Below are 22,428 nucleotides of genomic sequence, written 5' to 3' on the forward strand. Positions count from 1 at the left end.
ATGGTAAAAGCAGGAGTTTTGCCAAATGTTGTTACTTTGAACTGTTTGTTGGAGGTTTTATTTGAAAATAGTAGGACTGAGTCTGCTTTGGATCAGTTTAGGAGAATGCACAACAAAGGGTTTAGTCCTAATAGTAGGAATTTTGAGATAATATTAAAATGTCTTATTTTAAGCAATCAAGTGGATGATTTGGTTATCATTTTAGCCAAGATGTTTAATGCTGGATTTGAGCTGGAATTAAGTTTCTATACCTGTATAATACCACTGTTTTGTAGGGAAATTAAACGAGAGGAGGGAATCCAACTGTTAAGGTTGATGAGAGCTTCAAATCTTTTGCCGGATGAGTTGATTAGATGTATGTGTGAGAACCATAGATTAGATGATGTGAATAATCTTCTTGAAGAGATGATAGAAAATGGTAGAACACTCTTTGTTGATGTGCTTGTTGATCTAGTAGCAGGACTTTATGCAATAGGAAAATTCGATGTGGCTATGAATCTCTTGGAAGACAAATGTGGTTACATAACTTCTCCATGCAACACCATGCTTGAAGGTCATTGCAATGCTGGTCAATTTTTTCTGGCGAAAAGTATCTTTGACAAAATGGCTGAGAGAAACGTAAATATTCTAATCAGATGGCTTTGCGAGAATATGGAAATAAAGGAAAGCGAATGAACTTCTTAGTAGAATGATTATAATTTCCATAGTTCCCAACTCTGTCACATACTCAGCTCTTGTTGTAGGCAACTGTCGATTGAGAAAGTATGAGGATGCTCTGCCGGTGTTCCATCGGGGTTGTATCGAAAATTGGGTTTTGGATTCTATATCTTATTAGGAGTTAGTGGAAGGTCTTTGCCAGGCAGGAAGATCATGGAGGCTGCTGAAGTATTTCATTAAATGTCGAAGAATGGATTCTCCCTCCATCCTTCATCTTACAATATGCTGATAGGCAGCATGTGTGGCATGAGACAAGTGGATAAAGCAATTAGGCTACAGGGTTTGGCTTACAGTTCTGATACTTCTTATACTACTTTAACTGACACTACAATCAAGCATGGATTTGTCAAAATTAAAAATGGCTAAAGGACTAATGGTATTTCTCTCCCAAATGTTGGTGGACGGTTGTGCTCTTGTTGTGCTGTGTGTTCTTTGGCTAGCCAATCTCACTTGCACATGGTTGTAAGCAGGATTGATAAACTAGTTTCTTATAGTGATATTTTGGATTCATCTATTTATAACATACTAATCAATAGCTTCTGGAAAGAGGGTCTAAAAAGTTAGGCTTCCCATTTATTGGATCTGATGTTAGAAAAAGGTTGGGTACCAGATGCTACAACTCATGGACTGTTGGTTGGGTCTTTCATCAAAAGAGATACAGATGGTGAAACATTTACATATGAGGATTCCATGCAAGATGGTGTTAGCAACATTCTCTCTGAGGGATTGGGAAATACATGACAAGTTCCCATAGTTGACAATGAAACTGTAATTAGAAAGTATCTAAATCACCCTGGTGGAAAACTCACCATGATGGGATGTAAGCTTCTTTGGGATCTAATTTTTCAGTTTTGGTCAAGTTGCATGAGAAATCAGTCTATCATGGCATTTGATTTTAAACATGCCAGATTAGTTGTTATTTACCCAGCCATCTTATAATCTGTGACATGATGCCCCTGCATTGTAAATTCCAAAAGAAGAATTTATTTGTTGAAATCTTTGTAAATGTTGTGGCATCATAAGCTTTTTGGTCCACTGTATTTTTGTTTAGTGCTTGTGCTTTGCTCTTTTCATTATTTCCTGTCAGTTTAATTGTTATTATGGTGCAATATGCACTCTGGAATTCTCCTTGTTCTGTTTAGTCATATTTGATATGATATTAATGAAGTTAGTGCTAGGGTATTTAATTTGACTCAAGCCAATTTCTGAAAAATGATCCTGTGGTCCATTAACATTATTGTCGTATGGTTTAGAACTGTTTTTATATATTGGATAAATATCAAAGAAAAAAATTTTCAATCCTCTCCCAATATAAATATCAAAGAAAAAAATTTTCAATCCGCTCCCAATGCAGAAGCTTAACATTACTTATTTTACTTTCACAGATATCAAGCAGTGCCCTCATAAGTTTGAATTGGTTATCAACTTGTCCATCAGACTATTTGGAATCAGCAAAGGATGTAGGTCCGAGGGAAGACTGGAATTGCAACCTTCAAGGCAGTGATTGTTGACCATTATTTAGCAGCTGAAGTTCATTTTTCAACAATAAGATTGTTGTTGAACTCTATCCAACCACAGTTGCTATAGAAGCAATTTTCATCAAGTTCTAGTCATTGACGGAAACTTTTACTGGTAACTTGGTTGAAGAGTGACAAGAGTTAGTAAAAGTTTTCTTCGGCTGAAATTCTCACTAAGGAAATGGAAATTGAAATGATAGATTCAAGATACAAATTGGTGTAATTTACTTGATTGTTCAAATGGGCGTATATATGTGACTTGCCTTGTCTCTCCTCATATTAATTCCCATCTTTGTCCTTGAATCTGATAGACTGCCTAATTTGTATTATAGTCTGGGTTTCAGATTTTCAGGAATTTCAATGAATATTTATGGGTTGTTCTGTTGAATGAGCAGGGGTTAAGTATGCAAGTGATAAGGAAATTCTAGTGGACATATTGTTCTAGGTGACTTGCAAATATAATGTTAATATCTGGAGATAGAGATGCCTCCAATCCTCTCCATCAATTGAGGGTGAGAAGATACAGCATTCTGCTTGCTCAACTACAGAAAGCCTTGGCTCTTCTCCTTGTAGTCACTAAGATCATATGGCTCTAGACAAGTCTTGTGGCTGGAGGCCCTTCATTCACAACTAAAATTGGTAACAAATTTCAGTCCCTAATGATATGCCTTTTGCTCATGTACAAGTTCCCTACTTGGGAAATCCTAATGAGAAATTCAATAATAGTGCACTACTTGATATTCTGGAAGATCAAGAAACCTGTAACTTATCACCATCCTGGTACTAATTATAATCCCAAGATTTCTGTTATAGGCCTTGCCCAAATGGATTTGCTCTTTTCAACCTTGCTCAGAATCGTTATAGAAACCATTATCCACACGAACCTTTAGCGCTAAACAATCTCCCTAATCAACCTCCTAGTTCTGTCCAAAAAGGTAGTGGAGTCACCAAATGTGATCCTACCAGCATGAATCTGAAGCCTGCATTATTGAGTCAGTTGCAAAATGGACATATAAAGCATAGGAAGTTGTCGTTTTCTTCACCAGTGAACTCGATTAACATTCCTAGTAGTGTCATATGAGGGACGTTGGGGTGTCCAAAACCTTTTGATTATGTCCAAAGCCTTATAGGTGTTGTGTTACTAACACTGAACTCCTTGAAATTTGAAAAGATAATGCCGACTGAAGGTAATATAATCTATTTCTTTCGATATGGAGATCCCAAGCATCGGAATGCTGACATTAAAAGGCCTTGGAAATTGCTATTGATCAATAAATGGTAGTGAAGCAGAAAATTGGAGCTATGAACTTTTATGTTGGCAAGAATGAGAAACAATGGAAATGTGTGAACCCTATTATTGGTAATCCTATGCAAATCTCAGAGATAACAGGCGAAAGAAATAAAAAGTTTCCGGTGTCGCCTAGAGGGCAATCTGCAATAATGGCTTCTTAATGCAGGTAAATTTCCTTTGCTTGTTTAGTTTAGCCTTTCTTAGCTTCTGGGACTTGTAATTGGACTGTTTATTTATTCTGTCTTGTGTGCTTTTGCATTTTCGTTTATAGGTATGAAGCTGGTACTATTTTGAAGAATATGTGCTTGACAGAGCTTACATTAGGTGACATAGTTCAGATCTTGAACATGGTAATTACCATAAAGAAATGGATTATTCATAATCAAGCAGGATGGCAGCCATTTATCCTTGCTGTTACAGAGTGCAGCCCTGAATAAGGCGCTAAATCTGCTTCATAAAGTTTCGACCTAGCTATCCATGGTAAGGGAAAGGGGCCACTTGATAGTTTGACGGGTATTAAGTGTATATAGATAGATGGTTTGTTGCAATAAGGTTACTAAAACAAAAGTTTCCTTGTGCCAAGACTCATTCTGTAGATTTACTAGTGATGAAAGTTGTTACACATGATGGCTACTGTCTAGATTTTCGATTAGAGACGAAGTTTCAAGTGAAAATTTGCTAGATGTGTCAAAGAGTATACAATGCAAGGCTCTGAGGTACAAGAAAGTTGTTACACATGCAAGTTCTGTTTCCAAATTTCTATGAAACATATTTCTGCAGAAAATTTTCCTACCTCCCATATAGTTCGTGGTGCCATGAGAACTCTGAATGCAAGGCTTGATTTAAAAGTGGCATTGAAGATGCAAGAGTTTGGTTAATTTGCAGAGAAGCAGATTACACAAATTATAGAAATATGAAGAAAACATCCAAATGTAGGTAGATAAACATAGAAAATGTTCTGGTGATTCATTCTCCTATGATCACATCATACTATGAAGATATCAAGATGAGTCACTCGAAGGTTGCACAATGATGTAAAGTTCTTCCGAATAGAATTCTCGAGCATGAGTCGAATCAATGAGTCCTTGTTCTTCTTAGTTTGGGGTATTCTCAGAATAAACTGATTTGTAAATTCCTCCCTCTGCAGCATCAATTTAGCAGTTTGCCACTGTATTTGCGGTACTTTTTTGAAAGCTGTATGGTTCTCAAAGCTTGTGAAACCATTAGTCCCTTGGCTATAATCCTTATATTTAAGTCTCCTGTTTGCAAACTTTGATAGAAAAATCAGTTGTTTCTGATTTTTGCCCCCATTTGGATACTGCTTTCACTTTTGCATTGAAACTTTTCTTTCTGTAAAATTGCTGCCAGTTTTAAGGTTTTCAAGCTTGGAAAATAGCAAGTTTCGTACCATAAATGCCTATAATTTATGGTACTTATTTGAGAACATTACTGTGTTTAAAATTTAAAAATTGACATAGCACAAATAGGGGATAAGAACTCTGATAAACACAGAAAATGAAAACAATTATTATCAACCCTAATCCAAATAAATTATGTTAGATTTGTGTCATATTATCAAGTGAAAAATTACTTGCCATGTTACCATTATTAATGTTGCACTAACTAATATTCAATAAGGGTGGACTTGATTTGAGCCAAGTAGAACCCGAATAAGAGCTAGCTCGAGATAGAGCTAGCTCGAGATAGAGCTAGCTCGAGATAGAGCTTGACTTGCTTGATTGATAGCGATTTCATTGGAGTAGTTGTTAGAGAAAAAGAAGGGGTGTGCACGGTCTGGTTTTGTGTGATTGAGAGATTTTTCAAACCAAACTGAAAAAAACAGTTTGAAAAATTTTCAAATCAAATCAAACCATTTTAAGTTTCAAACAAAACCAAACCAAATTGAAAAAATACAGTTTTGTCCAGTCTGAATTAGGATTTGAACCATAGTTATCAATATCTTATGATACACAATATATATCCTACAATATGATACGATTTAATACAAAACAAGTATAAATAATACCAGTCAATATATTATATGATATGATATGTATATTACATTACAATACATATTACCGATATGAATTGATACACTTTTTTAGAGAAAATGATGATACAGTAGGATGTGTATAAATAATTTTAAAATGTTAAGGGGTTGTAATATTTTTCAACTTGATGATGTGTCAATTATAATTTTATAATATTTTATTTTTTAAAAGGCGTATCATACAATATAAGATACAATTCACAATATTAAAAATTAGATTTTTAATATATGATTCGACTATTATGGTTTGAACCTTTTAAAATAATTCATTTTTAAATATACATATATATTATTTAAAAAAATTAATTGAATTATAACTTTCTAAAACATAACATAAACATATAAAATAAATATGAAAAATATATACAATATACACGTAAAGAAAATGACAAAATAAATATAAAAAAAGTTGTACACCTAATTACTTATTAAAAAATTCTGTTAAACATAGTTTTTATATATATAAAATACGGTTCACGGTTTAGTTTAGTTTGGAAATCATCCAAACCTTAAACCCAAGCTAAAAAAAATAGTTTAAAAAACTTTTAACCCAAACCAAACCAAATTATAATTTTTTAGCAATTCAGTTTAGTTTTACGGTTTTAACCGAATTATACACACTCATAATTATTAAAGATGAAAAGAAGAATAGTTGGAAAAGAAGAAAGTTTATAAGAAAAGATAAATTTGTTGGTGATTCAATTGAATCGAGCTAGCTAAACTCAATCTTGAGTTAAGGCTATCCCTATTTGAGCTTGAATCATTCATGCCAAATCGAATTTCATTCAACCATCATATTAACTAAAAATCATTAAAGATAATAACATTTATAGATATTTCAGATAATCTCACATAAATGTTACTTTGCAAATTTTATAGGGCTAGGGATGCAGCCCAGAAAAGCCCAATGGGCATTGCCCCTACTTTAACCCAAAACGAATCCAAAAAAAACAAATATATATATATATATATATATATATATATATATATATATATATATATATATATATATATATATATATATATATATATATATATATATATATATATATATATCTATAACATCAACAAAAACAAAACGCTGAGTAGTAATGAAATGACCGAAATACCTAGGAGTACTATATAAATATATAAATTAAAAACCCAAAAACGGGGCACAATGACAACCTAAGCTCATCCGGAGGATTGCCAAAAAATCGCAGTTTTGAAAACTAAAGTAGATTGGCCAATTCAGCTGGTTGAATTGAAAACCTGTCTAGTTCAATTAATATTAAAAAATGGTTTGTTTATTAACTTGATCAAATCTAATTAAAATTAGTAAACCGAATGAATAAATCAAAATTAATAAAACTAAGTTTAATCAAAATTTATGATATTTTTAAAAAATTTAATTATTTTTGAATAATTTGATTATTTTAAATTAAATTAGATAAATTTTAAATGTGTGTAAGAAAAACATAAGTTTAAAAATTAAATTAAAAAAAGAAAAAAATTTTACATCCATTGAAATGTTTTTTTATAAGCAATAACTTACAGAATTATGTTTTTTTTTTTTATTATAAAATATAGACATTTTTTTATCACTTATTTCATTAAAATTGGATGAATAATTATCATTTCTTAGAAAAATATATATTAATCACCATAGGTCTAAGTATCCCGATGAATGAACCAATTTTTAGTCAAACTATGAACCAATGAGACAATCAATTTAATCACCATTTCAGTATTAAAAACATTATAAAAACACACTCTAAGTACAACATCACGAGCCGAATGGCTAAAACTCTCACTCAATTGCAAACCAACAACAAACCACTTAAGAACAGAAAGCGTACTTGAGACGACCAACTGAAATTAAAATAACAATGAACCCAGCACATCCAGCCATGGCAGGTCGCCAAAGACAGCAAGAAGAACCCAGCCAACAGTATGAAGCGTCAACCGGCACACACCTGATGCAGCATGCAGCATCCCAGGAACCAGAAGCAAACACAGAAATGGACCAATGTGCAACCATTTCACTAAGACGCAACTTACTGGAACCACAACCAAGAACCACCCACGCAAAAACACTGCTGGAACGCTCCAGGAGAGACAAGAAAGGACGCAGGGAAAGAAAGGATTAAAAAAGCAGCAACCATCAAACGAGGGAAGGTGCCAGCAGAACCGGTAGCCAAGAACTCAAATTCGGCAGCAGCAAGGCAGCAAAAGGCCATCAAACCCAATGAACCCCAATGCAGGAGAGAACTGACAGCGGAGAGGGATGCAGGAATCAGCAACTCCAGAGGAGGACAAGGGCAAGAGAACAGGAGAGGATTTCAGCACCGAAGCAGCTGCAGAGAGCCAACCCAAGCCAAAATAGACCAGCAGCAGAACGGCGCCTCCACAGGACCCAAGAACTCACGGGAAGAAGCTAGGCCGATGCAAAGGAGAACCACAGAGAGCCAGAGAGAGAAAAGTCTGAAAACACACCAGAAGGTGGAAACAGGCAGGAAACATGGATTTGAGACTAGAAACTTCAGAGTCAAACGTGGAAGTGAATATACTTTGAGAATTAGCAAGACAGTTTACACGATAAATATGGCTCCATAGTTGTGACTGAGTCCAGCCGGTTTACAAGTTACATCAACAATGTAATCTGCAATACATTTCAGCGTTCTCTTCTTAACAGACACCTGTGGAAAGATATATCCAAGTCAAAGAAAAGATTGCTACAAAAAGCATATTTCCCACATCAGTGATGAAGGTGCAGAGATAACGAACGGATAGAATAGTAGGAACAGAGAAATTATCAAAAGCAACATCTACGAATATCCACATAAAGTTATACCAATGTGTAACATCATAGGGGAATTCTGCATTGACAAAACACGAGATATTACTTATGTATGAACATCCCACGTCACAAGAATCCTTTTGGGTTGCAAAAACTCTGTTTTGCTAATTCATACAGTAGTCAATTACAGTTGTTAATGAATCTTTAAAATTTAATGATATATAAAGGGTTAAAGGATTTAACCACCAGAACTGAAAGCAACAAAAAAGACCAAACCCAGACCCAGTAAAAAAAAATTGAACACGCGTACATTGTAATTGAATGTATAAGATCGCTGCCTAGAATGCATTGCCATTTTGAAGAACAACCAGTTGAGAAAAAGGCTATAAAGAGGTAAAAAGCTTAAACTCAGACAAATTCTTAACACTATGGCTCAAGCCATGACCGCTCATTTTGGGCTCGATTGAGCTAAGTTAACATTCGAGCTCAAGTCAATTTGGCTCAAATCAAACTCTTATAAGATAGTTGTTATGATGGTTTGAAATTGATAGTACAATGAAGCTATTAAACCAAATACTAGAGCAAACTTAACATGAAATTGATGGTACAATGAGTCATTGTCATTAGATAAGGGAGTTTAAAACCGGTTAACCGAACTAGTTTGATAATTTTTCAAACCAAACCAATTGTTGGTTTGGAGAAAATCATAAACTGAAATCAAACCAAAAATATCAATTAACCAAACTGAATTTTCAATTAATCAGTTTTGAATCTTATTTTTATTATTTTTTCCAAGTTTTTTTAAATAGGTTCAATATTTTACAATTTTTAATTCAATTTTTTAAAACCAGTTTCATTCAATTAACCTTTTGTAAAAAATTGATAAACCAGATTTTCTATATTTTTTAATCGGTATCTAAACTAGTTTTTCAAATAACCTATTTTTTGGATCAATTTTTATTCAAAAATCAATTTGATTTAGTTACTGGATATTTTTAAACACTCTTACCATTAGACGCCTAACTCTGCCAAAATTGATATGATTGGCTAATGTTACTATAGTCCATTAAATTATTAATCAATAGTATATTTAACCTTCCAATATCTTAAAATATAATACCCAAAATCTATTTAATCAATTGACTTCCTATGAATTATGTTTGAAAGGCAATGTAAACCCCACCTAATGCCACACACTTACCACGTGACTTTGCAGCTTGCTACCATGGGAATCTTTCCCATAACTTTGCACAATCTATAATCATAGAGAACAATGCATTAATGTAAAAAACAAAAATTGTGGAAAATTATATTAGAAGATGAAGAATTTCATCAATAAACACCTCACAACTACTTGAAATCACTTGAAATTACTGTAGCTTCTCACTTAGGATTTTAATTTAATACTAAAAAGACCATACATGATTGATCAGTGTTAATTCAATTAAGAAGAATGGAGAACTCTAATAAAAAATATATTGTTAAATAAACGAATACGTACCATTTTGTAATTGTTGTATGATTGAATTTAAGTCACTTGAACAACTTTTCCAATTCACTTCTGATAATCTTGGCATGCTTAAGCCTCCACTAGAGAAGGTCTTCATCTTGGAGCATCTACTCACATATAATCCTTCCAAGAATGGGAATTTTAAGGTGTAATTCCCATGGTAGAAGTGTGTGAGACTTTCTAAACCAAGCAAATACAATTCCTTCAATTTCCTAAAAACAACTTCACCGTTTGATATATCTCCCCATTTGCTAATACTTCTACCATCATTTCACATTTTTCTATTGACAAGCTTTCAAGACACATTAGACTTCTGGTTGTTGAGGATGTCATTAAGTTTTGCATTCCATTACAATGACTTACACTCAAAGTCCTTAGATTTTCAAATGACTGTGAAGGCAGCAGCAAAGTAGTCAAATTGTGACAATAGTTTACATATAAAAAACGAAGATTTTGAAGAATTGAGTTCAATCGGGAGTCTTGCTTTGAAATGCATTTTAAATTAAAAAGCCCCGACAATTCTAATGTTTCAAAGTTTGTGAATACTCTAATGTCCTCTTCACCTTCTTTAAACGAGAACAGTTCTTCGTATGAACTCACTTTCAATATGAGGTTTTCAAGATTGACAAATTTTTGAAGGATTTGAATCGGAATATATGTATATTCATCCTTAATTAATTCAAGAGTTTCTACTATGCAAAAGTTCTCTTGAAACTCTCCTTGCCAAATCGCCATAACATCCCTTCCATTTAATTTCAATGTCTTTATATTGGAGTCAACCTAAAGAAAAATCATGTGTCAATCAATTCAAAATTAATTTTATCTTAAAAACATATAAAAAATTTAAATATGTTCAACAAAAACCAAGGATAAAAAAAAAATATAATGAATTGATAGCCAATTGTATCCTAGTAAAGGGGTGAAAAAATATGTGATGACTTCTAGTTAAATAATAACGCTTAGTATATGCACAAACTAATATTTTTTTTTATGTGGAATCATGGTCAAACATTTTAAAAACAAATTTATTAAAATTAACACCCAAAATATGTTATTATTAAAAAATTGCAGAAATCTATTTAAGCTAATTAATTGAATGCATACCTTTTCTTTGTATAATTGTTGTATAGTTGAATTCAAGTCATTCCCTTCATTTTCTACCTCCTTTCCCCCATAATTGATTTTGTGTAACATTGGTGTGCTTAACATTCCTTGACAAAAATACTTCATATTGAAGCATCCTTCTATAATTAACTCTTCCAAAGATGAGAAATTGAAAGAGTAATTCCCAGAGCAAAAATATGAGAGACTATTTAAATATTTAAGTGACAACTTATTCAAATTGTTAAAAACAACTTGTTCACCACTCGATGTTGCATCTCCCTCGTTTTCTATAATTTCAATTAGCATGTGACACTCAAATATTTTCAATTCTCTCAATTGTATCAAACTTCCAGCTGTTGAAGGTGTTATTAAGTTAACCAACCCCCTGCAAAATTGTACTTTAAGAACTTTAAGATTCTGGAAAGGTGTAGACAGCAGTGGACTCAACAACATTTTACAACCCCATAAATCTAGAACTTCAAGACTTTGAAGATCCCATAGCCTCTTAATTTCTTTGCAATTACAACAATGTAGTTGAAGCTCTTTCATATTGTGAAATCTCTGAAGGGATTCAAGTGGAATATATGCTAACTCATCCAAAGAGATTTGAAGAGTTTTAGATTGATTTTGCCAAGTGATTTTTACAAAACCACTCCATAATTCAAATACCTCCAAATGGGAGTTAATCTACAAATTCATCAAAACAAAATTCAGTTAGTATTTGATATTCTTAAAACAAAACTTTAATCCAGTTACACTAATTTTGAATTTATCATCCTTTTTAGTATGCATGCAAGTTGCACATTTTTCTCAAAGTAAAAATAAAAATTTATTGTTGATTTCTAAAATCATAATTGATAATCTATTAAAAAAATAGGAATTAAATGACTTTAATTGATATAATCCTAAAGAGAAATCGATCAAATCAAATATATATATTTGAGTTAAATTTTCTAAATTTAGTTACAAGGAAAATTAGAGAAGATAACAAATTCCATATTTAATCTTTTGAATAAAATGTTAAAATATATATAGATAGTGTTATTATTTTTTTCAAGAAACAATGAAATAAGAGATTCATACCTTATCTTCCAAGAAGATAGATTTTGGATCTAAAATTTTAAATTCAATCTCCTCATTGTGTTTTTTGAAGCTCAGATACTTGGCACAATTTCTCACCACCAACTCTTTCAACTTTGGCCATTCTGAAGTATGCATTTCATGGTAGAAAACAGTAAGATTTGGTAGATTTTCAAGCTTCAATAAGGTTAAATTTGGAAAGACAAAATTGACCATAACATTTACTCCTTCTTCTTTTGCAACAATCTCTTCTAAAACCTTGCAATCCCCTATCATTAGTTGTTGAAGTTGGTGGAGAGTTTTAACAATGGAAGGTGGAAATGCATATTTTATATTTCCACAATTCCAAAGGATCAACTGTGTCAAATTTTGATAGAAGGAAGTTGGATGCTGGTTGTAACAAATTTCTATAGAATTATCACTTTGGAATGCCTTGTACTTGAAATCAAGGGAGATTTCCTGCATTTAAAGTTGATAATTGTTTCAATATAAAGTAATTAAAAATTGCATTAATTCTTTGTTTCCTTTTTTAAACTAACTAAACTTACATAAATAAATAATTACAGAAAACGAATTAATTGATTGCATATATACCTCGTCTTTCTTTTTGCACAATCCATTTATGATTTTATCAAGATCATTCCCCTCATTCTCTATTTCCTTGTAATTGACCTTGTGCAGCTTTGGAGTGTTTAACATTCCTTGAGAGAAAGTCTTCAAGTTAGGACAATTTTCTATAACTAATTCTTCTAGTGATGGGAAATTGAAAGAGTAATTCCCAGAGCAAAAGCATGTGAAACTTTCTAACCATTGAAGTGACACCAACTTCAAATTGTCAAAAACAATTTCGGTACTACTTGTTGCATCTCCCTCATTCTCTACTATTTCAACAAGTATTTTACAATTTGATATTTTCAATTCTCTCAACTGCATCAAGCTTCTAGCCATTGAAGGTGTTGTTAAGACAACCAACCCAGTTACATCCCAGACTATGAGAGCTTTAAGATTCTGGAAGGAAGCTGAAAATGGCACTAGACTCCTCAAGTTGCAACAGAATTTTACTGCTAGATATTCAAGATTTGGAAGATTTGATACACTCTTAATTTCTTTGAATTCAGAGGAACGTAGTTGGAGCTTTTTCAGACTTTGAAATCTTTGAAGGAGTCCAAATGGAATATTTGCTGATTTGTAGATCATAAGATCTTTATATTGACTCTTCCATGTAATGTCTGTCACACTATCCCTTAACATAAAATTCTCCAAATTGTGGTTGATCTACATATTCATTAAAAAAAAGTTTAATTAAAGAATTATTCGTTATTACATACTTTTTATTTTTTGGAAAAACTTAATTTTTTCCTGTTTCCTTTGAAATCAGTCAACTCATTAAACCATGCAGCTATTAAATATATTTCTAATAAAAATCAAATTATATTTTTCGATTTCACAACTTAGTATTACTTCAACAGAAAATAAAAATAAAAGAGATGCTATGAATCACATAATGCAATTAAAATGTGTGACTCATATTAGATAGAGTCTATAGATAATTTGTTTCAAAATTACACTGATTTTTTGCTCGTTTATTCCCGTAACAGAATTGTCCAAATTCAATTGATCATTTATTTTTTTTTTTAGATTTTTGTTCAAGCAAAAATAGACATTAAGAATCACATAGTTAAAACAAGAGATTTGTACCTTATGTTCCAAGCGAATGAATTTTGACTCTGAAATTTGAAGTTCACCCTTCGTATTATCATTTTGCAAGCCCAAATATCTTGGAGTGAATTTTTGACAGTTCTCTATCTCCAACCATTTTAACATCGGCAACTCTGAAACTTGTATTCCTAGATAAAAAATTGTAAGTTAAAAAATTGTAAGTTTTGGTAATTTTTTGAGCACCAATTTGGTTACCTGTGGAAAGATAGAATTAACCACAAGTTTTGCTCCTTCTTCTTCAACAATCTTCTCTAAAACCTCACAATTTATTATCTCTAAGCATTGAAGTTGTCTGAGGCTTTTGGCTATGGAAAATGGAAACACATATGTCATCTTTCCACATCTCTCCAATGTCAGTCGTTTCAAATTTTGAGAGGGAGGGGTTGAAATTCGACTATCCCAAATCTTTTCCAAACTAATCTTGTACAATACCAATGTCTTAAAATTGGTAAAAATAACCTACAACCAAAGTTAATTGTTGTTTTAATATATATGAACATATACAAGAAGAAAATAAAAAAGAAATAATTTAATAAAATCAATTTGACAGAAATTGCATTGTATGGAGGATCAAGAGAACAATTTGTTAGTGAAATAGAATTGAAAATTTAAATCACTAGGAAGAAGTTGCAAAAAGAGAAGGAAAAATAATACAATATCACAACTATACATGAATAAATGTAAATAAGCATAAAAGAAAACAAGAATATATAATGGAGAAATAAAAGAAATTCAAGTCAATCAAACCTTTTCATTAAACAGGGGCATGATTTCATTGGACTGCAAATCAAAATTTGAATGATCAACATAGTTCTGATCTTCTGAAGATTCAGCTAAGCATAAGAGTTCAATATCCTTAAATCCATATAATTCTTCTAGTGACCTGATAGAATTAAATTTAAATTTCAACATCCTCAAAAGCTCATGTTCCCCATAATGCTCAAGTTAGCCATATTCTTGATATGGGACCGAAAAATCTCCTACTGATATTTTGTACCTTTTAGGCTCTTTGGCAAATAAGTTTTTAGGTAGCACATTGTTATCTCTAACATCCAATTCTACACTCGTGAGATTAGACAAGAGCTTTAATTCCTTGAGTACTTCAACCTTCCACTGAATAGGGCAGCCCTTTATATGAAATTCCTCTAATTGCAATAGTTTTGATATGACATTTGGCACAATAACGTGCAATCGTTTACAATTGCTTAAATCTAATAACTTGAGTTCAGTCAATTGACCTATTTCTTCAGACAACTCCATAATACATTAATGTTTCAAGCTAAGGACTTTTAGTTTTTTTAGCTTTCCAATAACAGCAACATCGTTAATTGTGCTATTATCTAAACATAATGTTTGAAGGTTTTTCAAAAGATGAAGGGATGATGGCAATGACAATCTGTGTAGCCTAAATAAATTTAAAACTTTGAGCTTCGGCATCACTATGAAGAAGTCCTCCGGCATTCTGAAGTAAGAGTTGGGCATATAGAAATATTCAAGAGCTGGACAATCCAAATCATTATGCCAAATTTGACTAACAATAGTACTGCTACCATGTAGGGAGATTTTTGTGCATTTCTTGAGTTTAACACTATCCGTCCATTCCTGTTCAATGTCATTTTTTGCTGTAAATACATGATGATCAACGTATGCTATTGTTATAGCAACAACACGAACTGCATCATGCATAGAAAATTGTTCGCTTCTAACCCCGTCTAGTAACAAACTAGCATCTTTGAGGTCACGAACCAATTTATCCAATCGATCTCGTGCATCTTGCATTGTCAAATTAGCTCCTTCAAGTATATCCAAACACACAACATGTTTAAATAAGTCTGAAATGGAAGTATTATTTTCCATTAGACTGGAAATTAAAAACATTTTCTTAAGTTCTTCATCCCTTAAATAATTGTAACTTAAGGCCATCTTCATGTATTCCTTTTCTAGGAGTCCTATGAACTTTTTTGGTGATGGTGCTCTTAATTCTCGCAATGCTACTTTCCAATTAGTTGGATGACTCTTGTTTCTTAATGCTTTTGCTATAGTGCAAATGACGATGGGCAATCCTCCGCATTCCTTGCATACATCCTTCGGTAGAGAATTCAATTCACATGTTTGTATAACATCACCTGCAAAAAGAGAGAGGATAATACTAACAGCAATTTCTATTTGCATGTATTCTTTGGATAAGCAAAAGTAAGAAAAGTTGAAAATATTGAATTTCACCCTTTTCTTAAAAAATCCATAAAATTTTTTATCTAAATGAATACCACTTTATAATGTCAAATGACAAACAAAAAACACATTACTACATTAAACTTAAAATTTATATGTTAAACCAATTAAAATTGTGAAAATTTTATAAGGACTAGAACTACATTAATATATCCCGACATTATAAAAGTGAACAAACTAGAAAAACCTACAAGTGAAAATTCTACAACAAGATTACCTGCCATCTTCCTGAATAGGTTCCAAGCTTCATTTTCTTCTAAAATGCCCATCTTGAAATTATTTGTGGAACCCATCTTCTGCAATGCATCTAAGGTTCTTGTCGTGAACATTAGTTTACATCCCCCATGATCCATTTCAGAAGGAATACCGATAGTCTTGAGATCAACATCTTCCCAAATATTGTCTAAAATTAAAAGGATCTTCTTACCTCTCTTCAATCTCTCATATAACTTATTTGCTCTTGCACTGTCGTGACTGAAATTTACGCCTAACTTCTCTGCAATTTCTGTTTGAACCTTTTTTATATCCAAAGTTTGTGTTACCTATAAGACAAAATAATATGGCCAGTTAAGAACAACAAACAGAGCGAAATAATTGTAAACTAGTTTGACTATGATTAATTTGACTCAAGTAATAGCAGTCATAATAATTATTACTCAAAATAAGCATAAGAAAGTGAAAAAAATTACCTCAACAAAAGCAATGTCCTCAAATAGATTATCCTGCTCCGCTTTCCTTCCAACTTCTTGCACAAGAGTGGTCTTCCCAGTACCACCCATCCCATAAACACCAATCATGTACACATTCTCATCATTTAAAGCATCCCATACATTCTTCATAATGGAGTTTCTTGATTCGAACGTCAAATAATCTTCGCTAGATCTAAGCCAGATATCTTGTTGAATAGTAGGAAAGGAAACTTGATCGAATTCCTTTTCCTGCTGGAGGAGGGGATCAATATCATCCCACTTTAATTTGAAAGCTTTCTTGCTTTGCTTGTAGTTGGAGCACAATCCTTTAAAACATGGAGGGTTGTTTGTCTTCACTTGAATCAACTGCTCTGCTTCTGTAATTGTCTTCTCCACATCCTTCAGCCAGTCTTTAACATTCTGTTTGATCTCTTCCACATTTCTTTCAGCAACAGTAACCTTATGCTGAACTTCGTCTCTTGTATTCTTCAGCTTTTTAACTTCCTTTTCCAGCTTTTTGAAATTGGTACTATACTTATACAAGTACTTAAATTGACGCCAAATTGGAGCAGCCAACCATTTGCCAACTTCAAGGACAGGACTCAACACTCCCCCAATACTCCCGGCAACATCAACCATTTTTTTTTTTCAATTTTTTTTTTTTTTTTGAAAAACAGAAGAGAAGTAAAGCAGATGAATATAATCAAAAGACAAGTATTAGACAGAACACGATAAAACACAAGTTTCAAAATTAACAATAAATAAGAGAAATGAAAAAACAAATCTATATAGTAAACGAGAAATAACCAAATGCAAAAACTTTATTTTTTAAAGAAATTAGATAATACCGAAACGGAATTTTTTTTCAAACCGGAAATAGGGAAGAAAAAATTTGAAATAAAGAAAATAAAAGAGAGACCTAAGGTGCGAACTGGAGAAATCGAAGGATATGGGCTCAGGGAGGTTTGTGAGTGAAGGAATTTTTGAGTGGTTTTGAATGACTCAGAGAGATTTCAGTGGAGAAGAATCAGTTGGTCATGATTCATTATCAACTCAAAGTTCTACGAAATTCTACTGATTTGACAATGGAAACTCACCGCCGTGTGAACACTATTTATTAAAATTGACTTATTGACCACTGACCACACATCTTTCACCACGTCTAAGGAGTTGTCACACATTCATCATCCTCTCATTCATATTGGCCCATATTTAATATTATTTTAGGCCAAATCACAATTCCCACCCAAGATTTGATACAAACCACTTTCACTTACTAATTATCAAAAATCTAAATACTTATCCATATATTAAATTTTATTATTATTATAAAGAATAAAATCATCATTTAAAAATTTTATTTAATTAATTATCATTTAAAAATTTTATTTAAACTTATATTTTAGATTATCCTTTAAATTAAAAAATAGCTTTTTTTTCCATATTACTTTTTTCTTTAGGTATCAAAACTTGCTATTCCCCTAAGGTCTTAGGGGTTCCTTGGTAAATCTTCAAAATCTCTCACATATTTTTCTCTTTACGGTCACCACCCCAAGATTTTGAAATAGTACTGACACACACCTGATCTCTTATTTCAGTTTTCGACGTCACGTCTAGTATCAGTCTCTGGTGAGTTCGCTCTTTCTCAGTGACCTCTAGACGTGATTTTTCTTTTCTTTTTCATTGTCATCAAGCGCCTCCTTCTCGATTTCCTGTCACCATAGTCCACTGAGATCGAGTAGGTCCAATGTACTCCACTTCGCTAATGCCAACCTTCCTCCTTGATGACTCCCATCAACCGAATGAGGGTCGAAATCAAGTGAAATCTCAAAGGAGAAGCAACTCGACGACAAAGGAGAAAGACGTCCATAATGATAAAAAATTGAAACTGAAATTGAAGAGGGGTGAAACTGTGATTTTTCAAAAAATAGAGGGTAGCGTGTGTGGAGAAAATATGAGAGTGGAAACCCTAGATGGGGGGGGGGGGGGGGGGCGAGGGGGGAGAGAGTCATTTTTTAAACTTGAAAAATTTGAGGTTGGGGGAAAAATAAAAATTTAAAACTTAAGGATAATAATAAAAATATAAGTTTAAATAAAATTTGTAAATGATAATTTTATTTTTGATAATAATAATAAATTTTAATAGATAAATAAATATTTAAATTTTTAATAGTTAATGGATAGAAAGTGTTTTTATACCAAACTTTGGGTGGGACATAGTCATTTGCCCATTATTTTATCTTAACTCGTTTTATTTATCTGCTAAATATTTTGTAATAACAAAGCTTATCTACTCCTAGGGGCGGCACCTCATTCAATAATGTTGAAGGAATTCAGCCGACTCTTTTATTTACCGACAAAACTCACGTTTGGCTCTATCTGGATTCATGAAACAGTATTATTAGCCAAGCTAATAATTGCTAGCACCAGCTACCTGCTCTTGTCACCCTGGTGAAAGTCATTAATGTCATATTTATTTCTCACAGTCCCCATTAGAGCTATGTAACCGAGCTACATGTTTTCTTCTTCCATTCGTTTGAGTAATCATCATCATACAGAACCAACCATCTATATTGCTTAATTTGGATCCTTACTAGCTGTAGAACTGTCAGACTCCATCAATAAGTATTACTTGTGTGTTCATTTTTACATGTTTCTGAGTTTGATTTTTCTTTTACATAACACAGATGTCATCAGACGGTCCAAATCATAATGAGTTTGATTTTGAGTTCCTGGGGAACACTACAGGTGAACCTCCCCTTGTCCAAACCAATGTGTAAATGAATGGCGTAGTTAACAGGAAGAGAGGATGGACCTGTGGTTCGTCCCCACCAAGGACTCTCACAGTAATTTCCGCGAAGGGAACGAATCTTGGATGACTTTTACATGCCCCTTGGGTCCCATTCAGATCTACAAGAGAAACATGTATACTCTGTAATGTCTCCTTCAATCACCGTGGCTTATCACAATACCATACATATCAGACCCCACCCAGTTTCTTTATGATTCCAAATGACTCCTCTGGTTACAGGGGTAAAAATATATCTCATTCATTTTAACCCACGTCTTTGCGAAATGAATTGTCTAATATCTATATAAAAATGTTTCAGATTTATGATGGATGAGACCCCAATTAGAGTGCACACCAACTTGGAACACAAAGGAATTCCCTTTCCAAAGAATCAACCGATGGGCGTGTACAGTTCAATATGGAATGCGGATGACTGGGCTACACAAGTTGGGCAGGTGAAAACTGACTGGAGCCATCCACCATTCGCAGCCTCATACACTGGGATTGAAATTGATGCGTGCGGATGCCCAGAATCAGTAGCAGCAGCTGCTAATGTAAAGAAATGTAGCAGCAGTGGTGAATAATGAATTTTCAATACATACTCCCTTTATTTGGTTACACTTCCTTTACCCTTCAATCTTCCTTGGGCAGCTATTTGCACCCAATATCTGTGCAATTCAAAACTGTGTTTGATAAATTATCAAAAGTAGGGAGATAATTAATCTTTTTCAAGCAGTAACCACACGACGGTAACTATAATCTTAAAATTAATAGCATATTTCAACAACCATATTTATGTGAGGGTTGTATATATACTTTCTTATGTAATTTGTAATTATTAAATATGGTATTTTTTGTTGTATATTGTTTATGTCATTCTTTATCGTATATTTTTGTGTAATTATTTATAATTTTAATTATTTATACGTGTATTTGTTTAGATGTGTACATGGCTTTGTATATAACTAATGAATTTTCGGATGAATGTTTAATTATTTTTTAGTAGGTATGTTCATAAATTTTATAAAAATAGGGTTTGGAAGCTCTGTCTTCTCTTAATATTCTTAATATACTTCTCTTCTCATATAACTCTTCTTAAATATATTTTGAGGTTTCTTGTTTTACAAAAACAAAATTAGAATATGTTTTTATTTTATTTCACTTGAATAAAGTGTATTTAGGAAAAGTGATATAATACCTAAGATCAATCAAAAGGCACGGAGGTAACATACTTGAAGACTTGAAAAGGAGATGCATAGGTTGACCTGTTGACCCATTTTGGCTTGAAGGACTTGATATTAGATATGGATATATACCGATATGATTTAATTTACGTTATAGTGCATTATTTATAGCTTTTATAAATACCGATATAATCATCAAACAAGTATCAAAATCACACAGAGTAATATAAATGCTTTTATAAAATAACATAGTTCATTATTTATAGCTACTAACTCAGAATTATGATAATTGACTCGTGTATCGTATTGTGCATCAAAACCCTAATTTTAAGTATTTGTATCAAATATTGTATCGTATAATACAGCTTTTAAGAAACAAAATAATAAAATATTAATAAAATAATAAAAAATATAATTAACACTTCATTATTTTGAAAAATATCATAAGTACCTTTATAAATTTAAAATTTTCCATATACATTCCTATTACATTATCATTTTCTCTAAAAAATGTATCGATCTGTATTAGTAATATATATTGTGTTGTAGGATATATATCACATCATACTATAAGGCTGGATTCGAGCCGAGCCGAGCTCGGCTCGCAGCCAGCTCGGGCTCGACTCGCTTTATTTAGGGGCGGCTCGAGCTCGACTCGAGCTGAACTTGGCTCGGCTTGAGTTCCGCTCGTTTTTTGCTCGGCTTGTTTTTGGCTCAGTTCGGCTCGTTTTTCATATCAAAACGACATCGTTTTGTATATATATATGGATTAAACGACGTCGTTTTGTATAAAAAATTTTTTTAAAAAATCTGCCCTGCCAAGCCGAGCCAGCTCGAGCTCGATCGAGCTGACCAAAGCCCGGCTCGTTTCAGGCTAGAACCGAGCCGAGCCAAGCTTGAGCTCGAGCTGGCTCGGCTCGAATCCAACCCTATCGTACGATATGTTTACTATATCGTATAATTGTAGGATCAAATGGCCTAAGAGTGGGGGTGAACAAGGCAATTTTAAAACAATCTTTACCAAATTTGAGAATTAAAACAATTTATTCAAATCAATGAATGTTGCCTATTTTTAATCCAATTTATGAGAATAACTAAAATATTTCAAATAATCAATACAATCAAAATAACATAACATAAAGTATGAGTTTAAGGGAAGAGAAAATCAAACACGCGATGTATAGTGGTTCGGCTCAACCCGGCCTACATCCACTTCTCTAAGTTTTCTCCCTTGGAGTATTCCACTAATCCTTGGTTGACCAAAACCTTAACCAAACTTTTCTTCACACCCAAAATAGCTTCCAAGGTGCTATTAACTTTTACAAATGTTAAAGCTTAATTTCTTTCACTAGAAATTTTTTAATCTCTCCAAAAGTGAACCTCACTCTTTTATAGTATGAATTTAGTACGAAATTGAAATATGATCTCTCTCAAAGAATATATATGAAAGTTAAAACTTAATGCAACCCAATGCAAATAAAATTACAAAATGTATGAGCAAGGGTTTTGATTAGAGAAAAGAATTTGTAAGTGAATAGCTCAAAACTAATTTTCTCTCAAATATGTGAAAGTTCTTGGTGGCAAAAGTTCTTTTCGAACGAATTTGATTGGGTTTATATAGGGGAAAATAAGGAAAGTTACCGTTGTGCACAAAGAATAGCCGTTTTAGTTTTCCAAAAAATGCACAATTCGATTGACCAGATGTAATTTAGTCAATCAGATGTGACATGACACTTCCGTGGAGCTTACGTGGCACTAGCCGTTG

General features: G+C 32.8%; 3 protein-coding genes across 3 annotated transcripts in view; 1 reads left to right on the plus strand and 2 right to left on the minus strand.

Moving 5' to 3' along the window:
* LOC123208483 (pentatricopeptide repeat-containing protein At5g64320, mitochondrial-like) lies at nt 1-675 on the plus strand. The gene has a single exon (XM_044626018.1). The coding sequence runs from the start codon at nt 1-3 to the stop codon at nt 673-675; it is 675 nt and encodes a 224-aa protein (XP_044481953.1).
* Nucleotides 676-7,256: 6,581 nt separating this feature from the next.
* The window catches only part of LOC123208484 (probable disease resistance protein At4g27220), a 43,984-nt gene continuing 28,812 nt past the window's right edge, over nt 7,257-22,428 (minus strand). Inside the window, exons 6-10 of the mRNA XM_044626020.1 lie at nt 12,052-12,507; nt 10,969-11,655; nt 9,556-9,609; nt 8,150-8,253; nt 7,257-8,038 (exon numbers count right to left, since the gene is read on the minus strand). Coding sequence (XP_044481955.1) covers nt 7,897-8,038; nt 8,150-8,253; nt 9,556-9,609; nt 10,969-11,655; nt 12,052-12,507 — 1,443 coding nt within the window. The 3' untranslated portion in view covers nt 7,257-7,896. The remainder of the gene's footprint in view (nt 8,039-8,149; nt 8,254-9,555; nt 9,610-10,968; nt 11,656-12,051; nt 12,508-22,428) is intronic.
* On the minus strand, nt 14,992-17,776 carry LOC123208846 (putative disease resistance protein At3g15700). Its single transcript, XM_044626436.1, has 3 exons — nt 16,689-17,776; nt 16,217-16,541; nt 14,992-15,893 (listed from the first exon to the last, which is right to left on the minus strand). Exons 1-3 carry the CDS (start codon nt 17,325-17,327, stop codon nt 15,034-15,036), a joined length of 1,824 nt encoding a protein of 607 aa, XP_044482371.1. The 5' UTR covers nt 17,328-17,776; the 3' UTR covers nt 14,992-15,033.

The sequence above is a fragment of the Mangifera indica genome, chromosome 2 (assembly GCF_011075055.1).
Source record: "Mangifera indica cultivar Alphonso chromosome 2, CATAS_Mindica_2.1, whole genome shotgun sequence".
In the NCBI taxonomy this organism is placed as follows: Eukaryota; Viridiplantae; Streptophyta; class Magnoliopsida; order Sapindales; family Anacardiaceae; genus Mangifera; species Mangifera indica.

What these genes read in the sequence shown, in the direction of transcription:
- LOC123208846 (XM_044626436.1), bottom strand. Translation starts at nt 17,327, where the DNA reads ATGGTTGATGTTGCCGGGAGTATTGGGGGAGTGTTGAGTCCTGTCCTT. An exon ending in AGGACATTGCTTTTGTTGAG is followed by an intron (nt 16,542 to 16,688) that starts GTAATTTTTTTC and finishes TTTGTCTTATAG; the next exon opens with GTAACACAAACTTTGGATAT. An exon ending in CCTATTCAGGAAGATGGCAG is followed by an intron (nt 15,894 to 16,216) that starts GTAATCTTGTTG and finishes CTCTTTTTGCAG; the next exon opens with GTGATGTTATACAAACATGT.
- LOC123208483 (XM_044626018.1), top strand. Translation starts at nt 1, where the DNA reads ATGGTAAAAGCAGGAGTTTTGCCAAATGTTGTTACTTTGAACTGTTTG.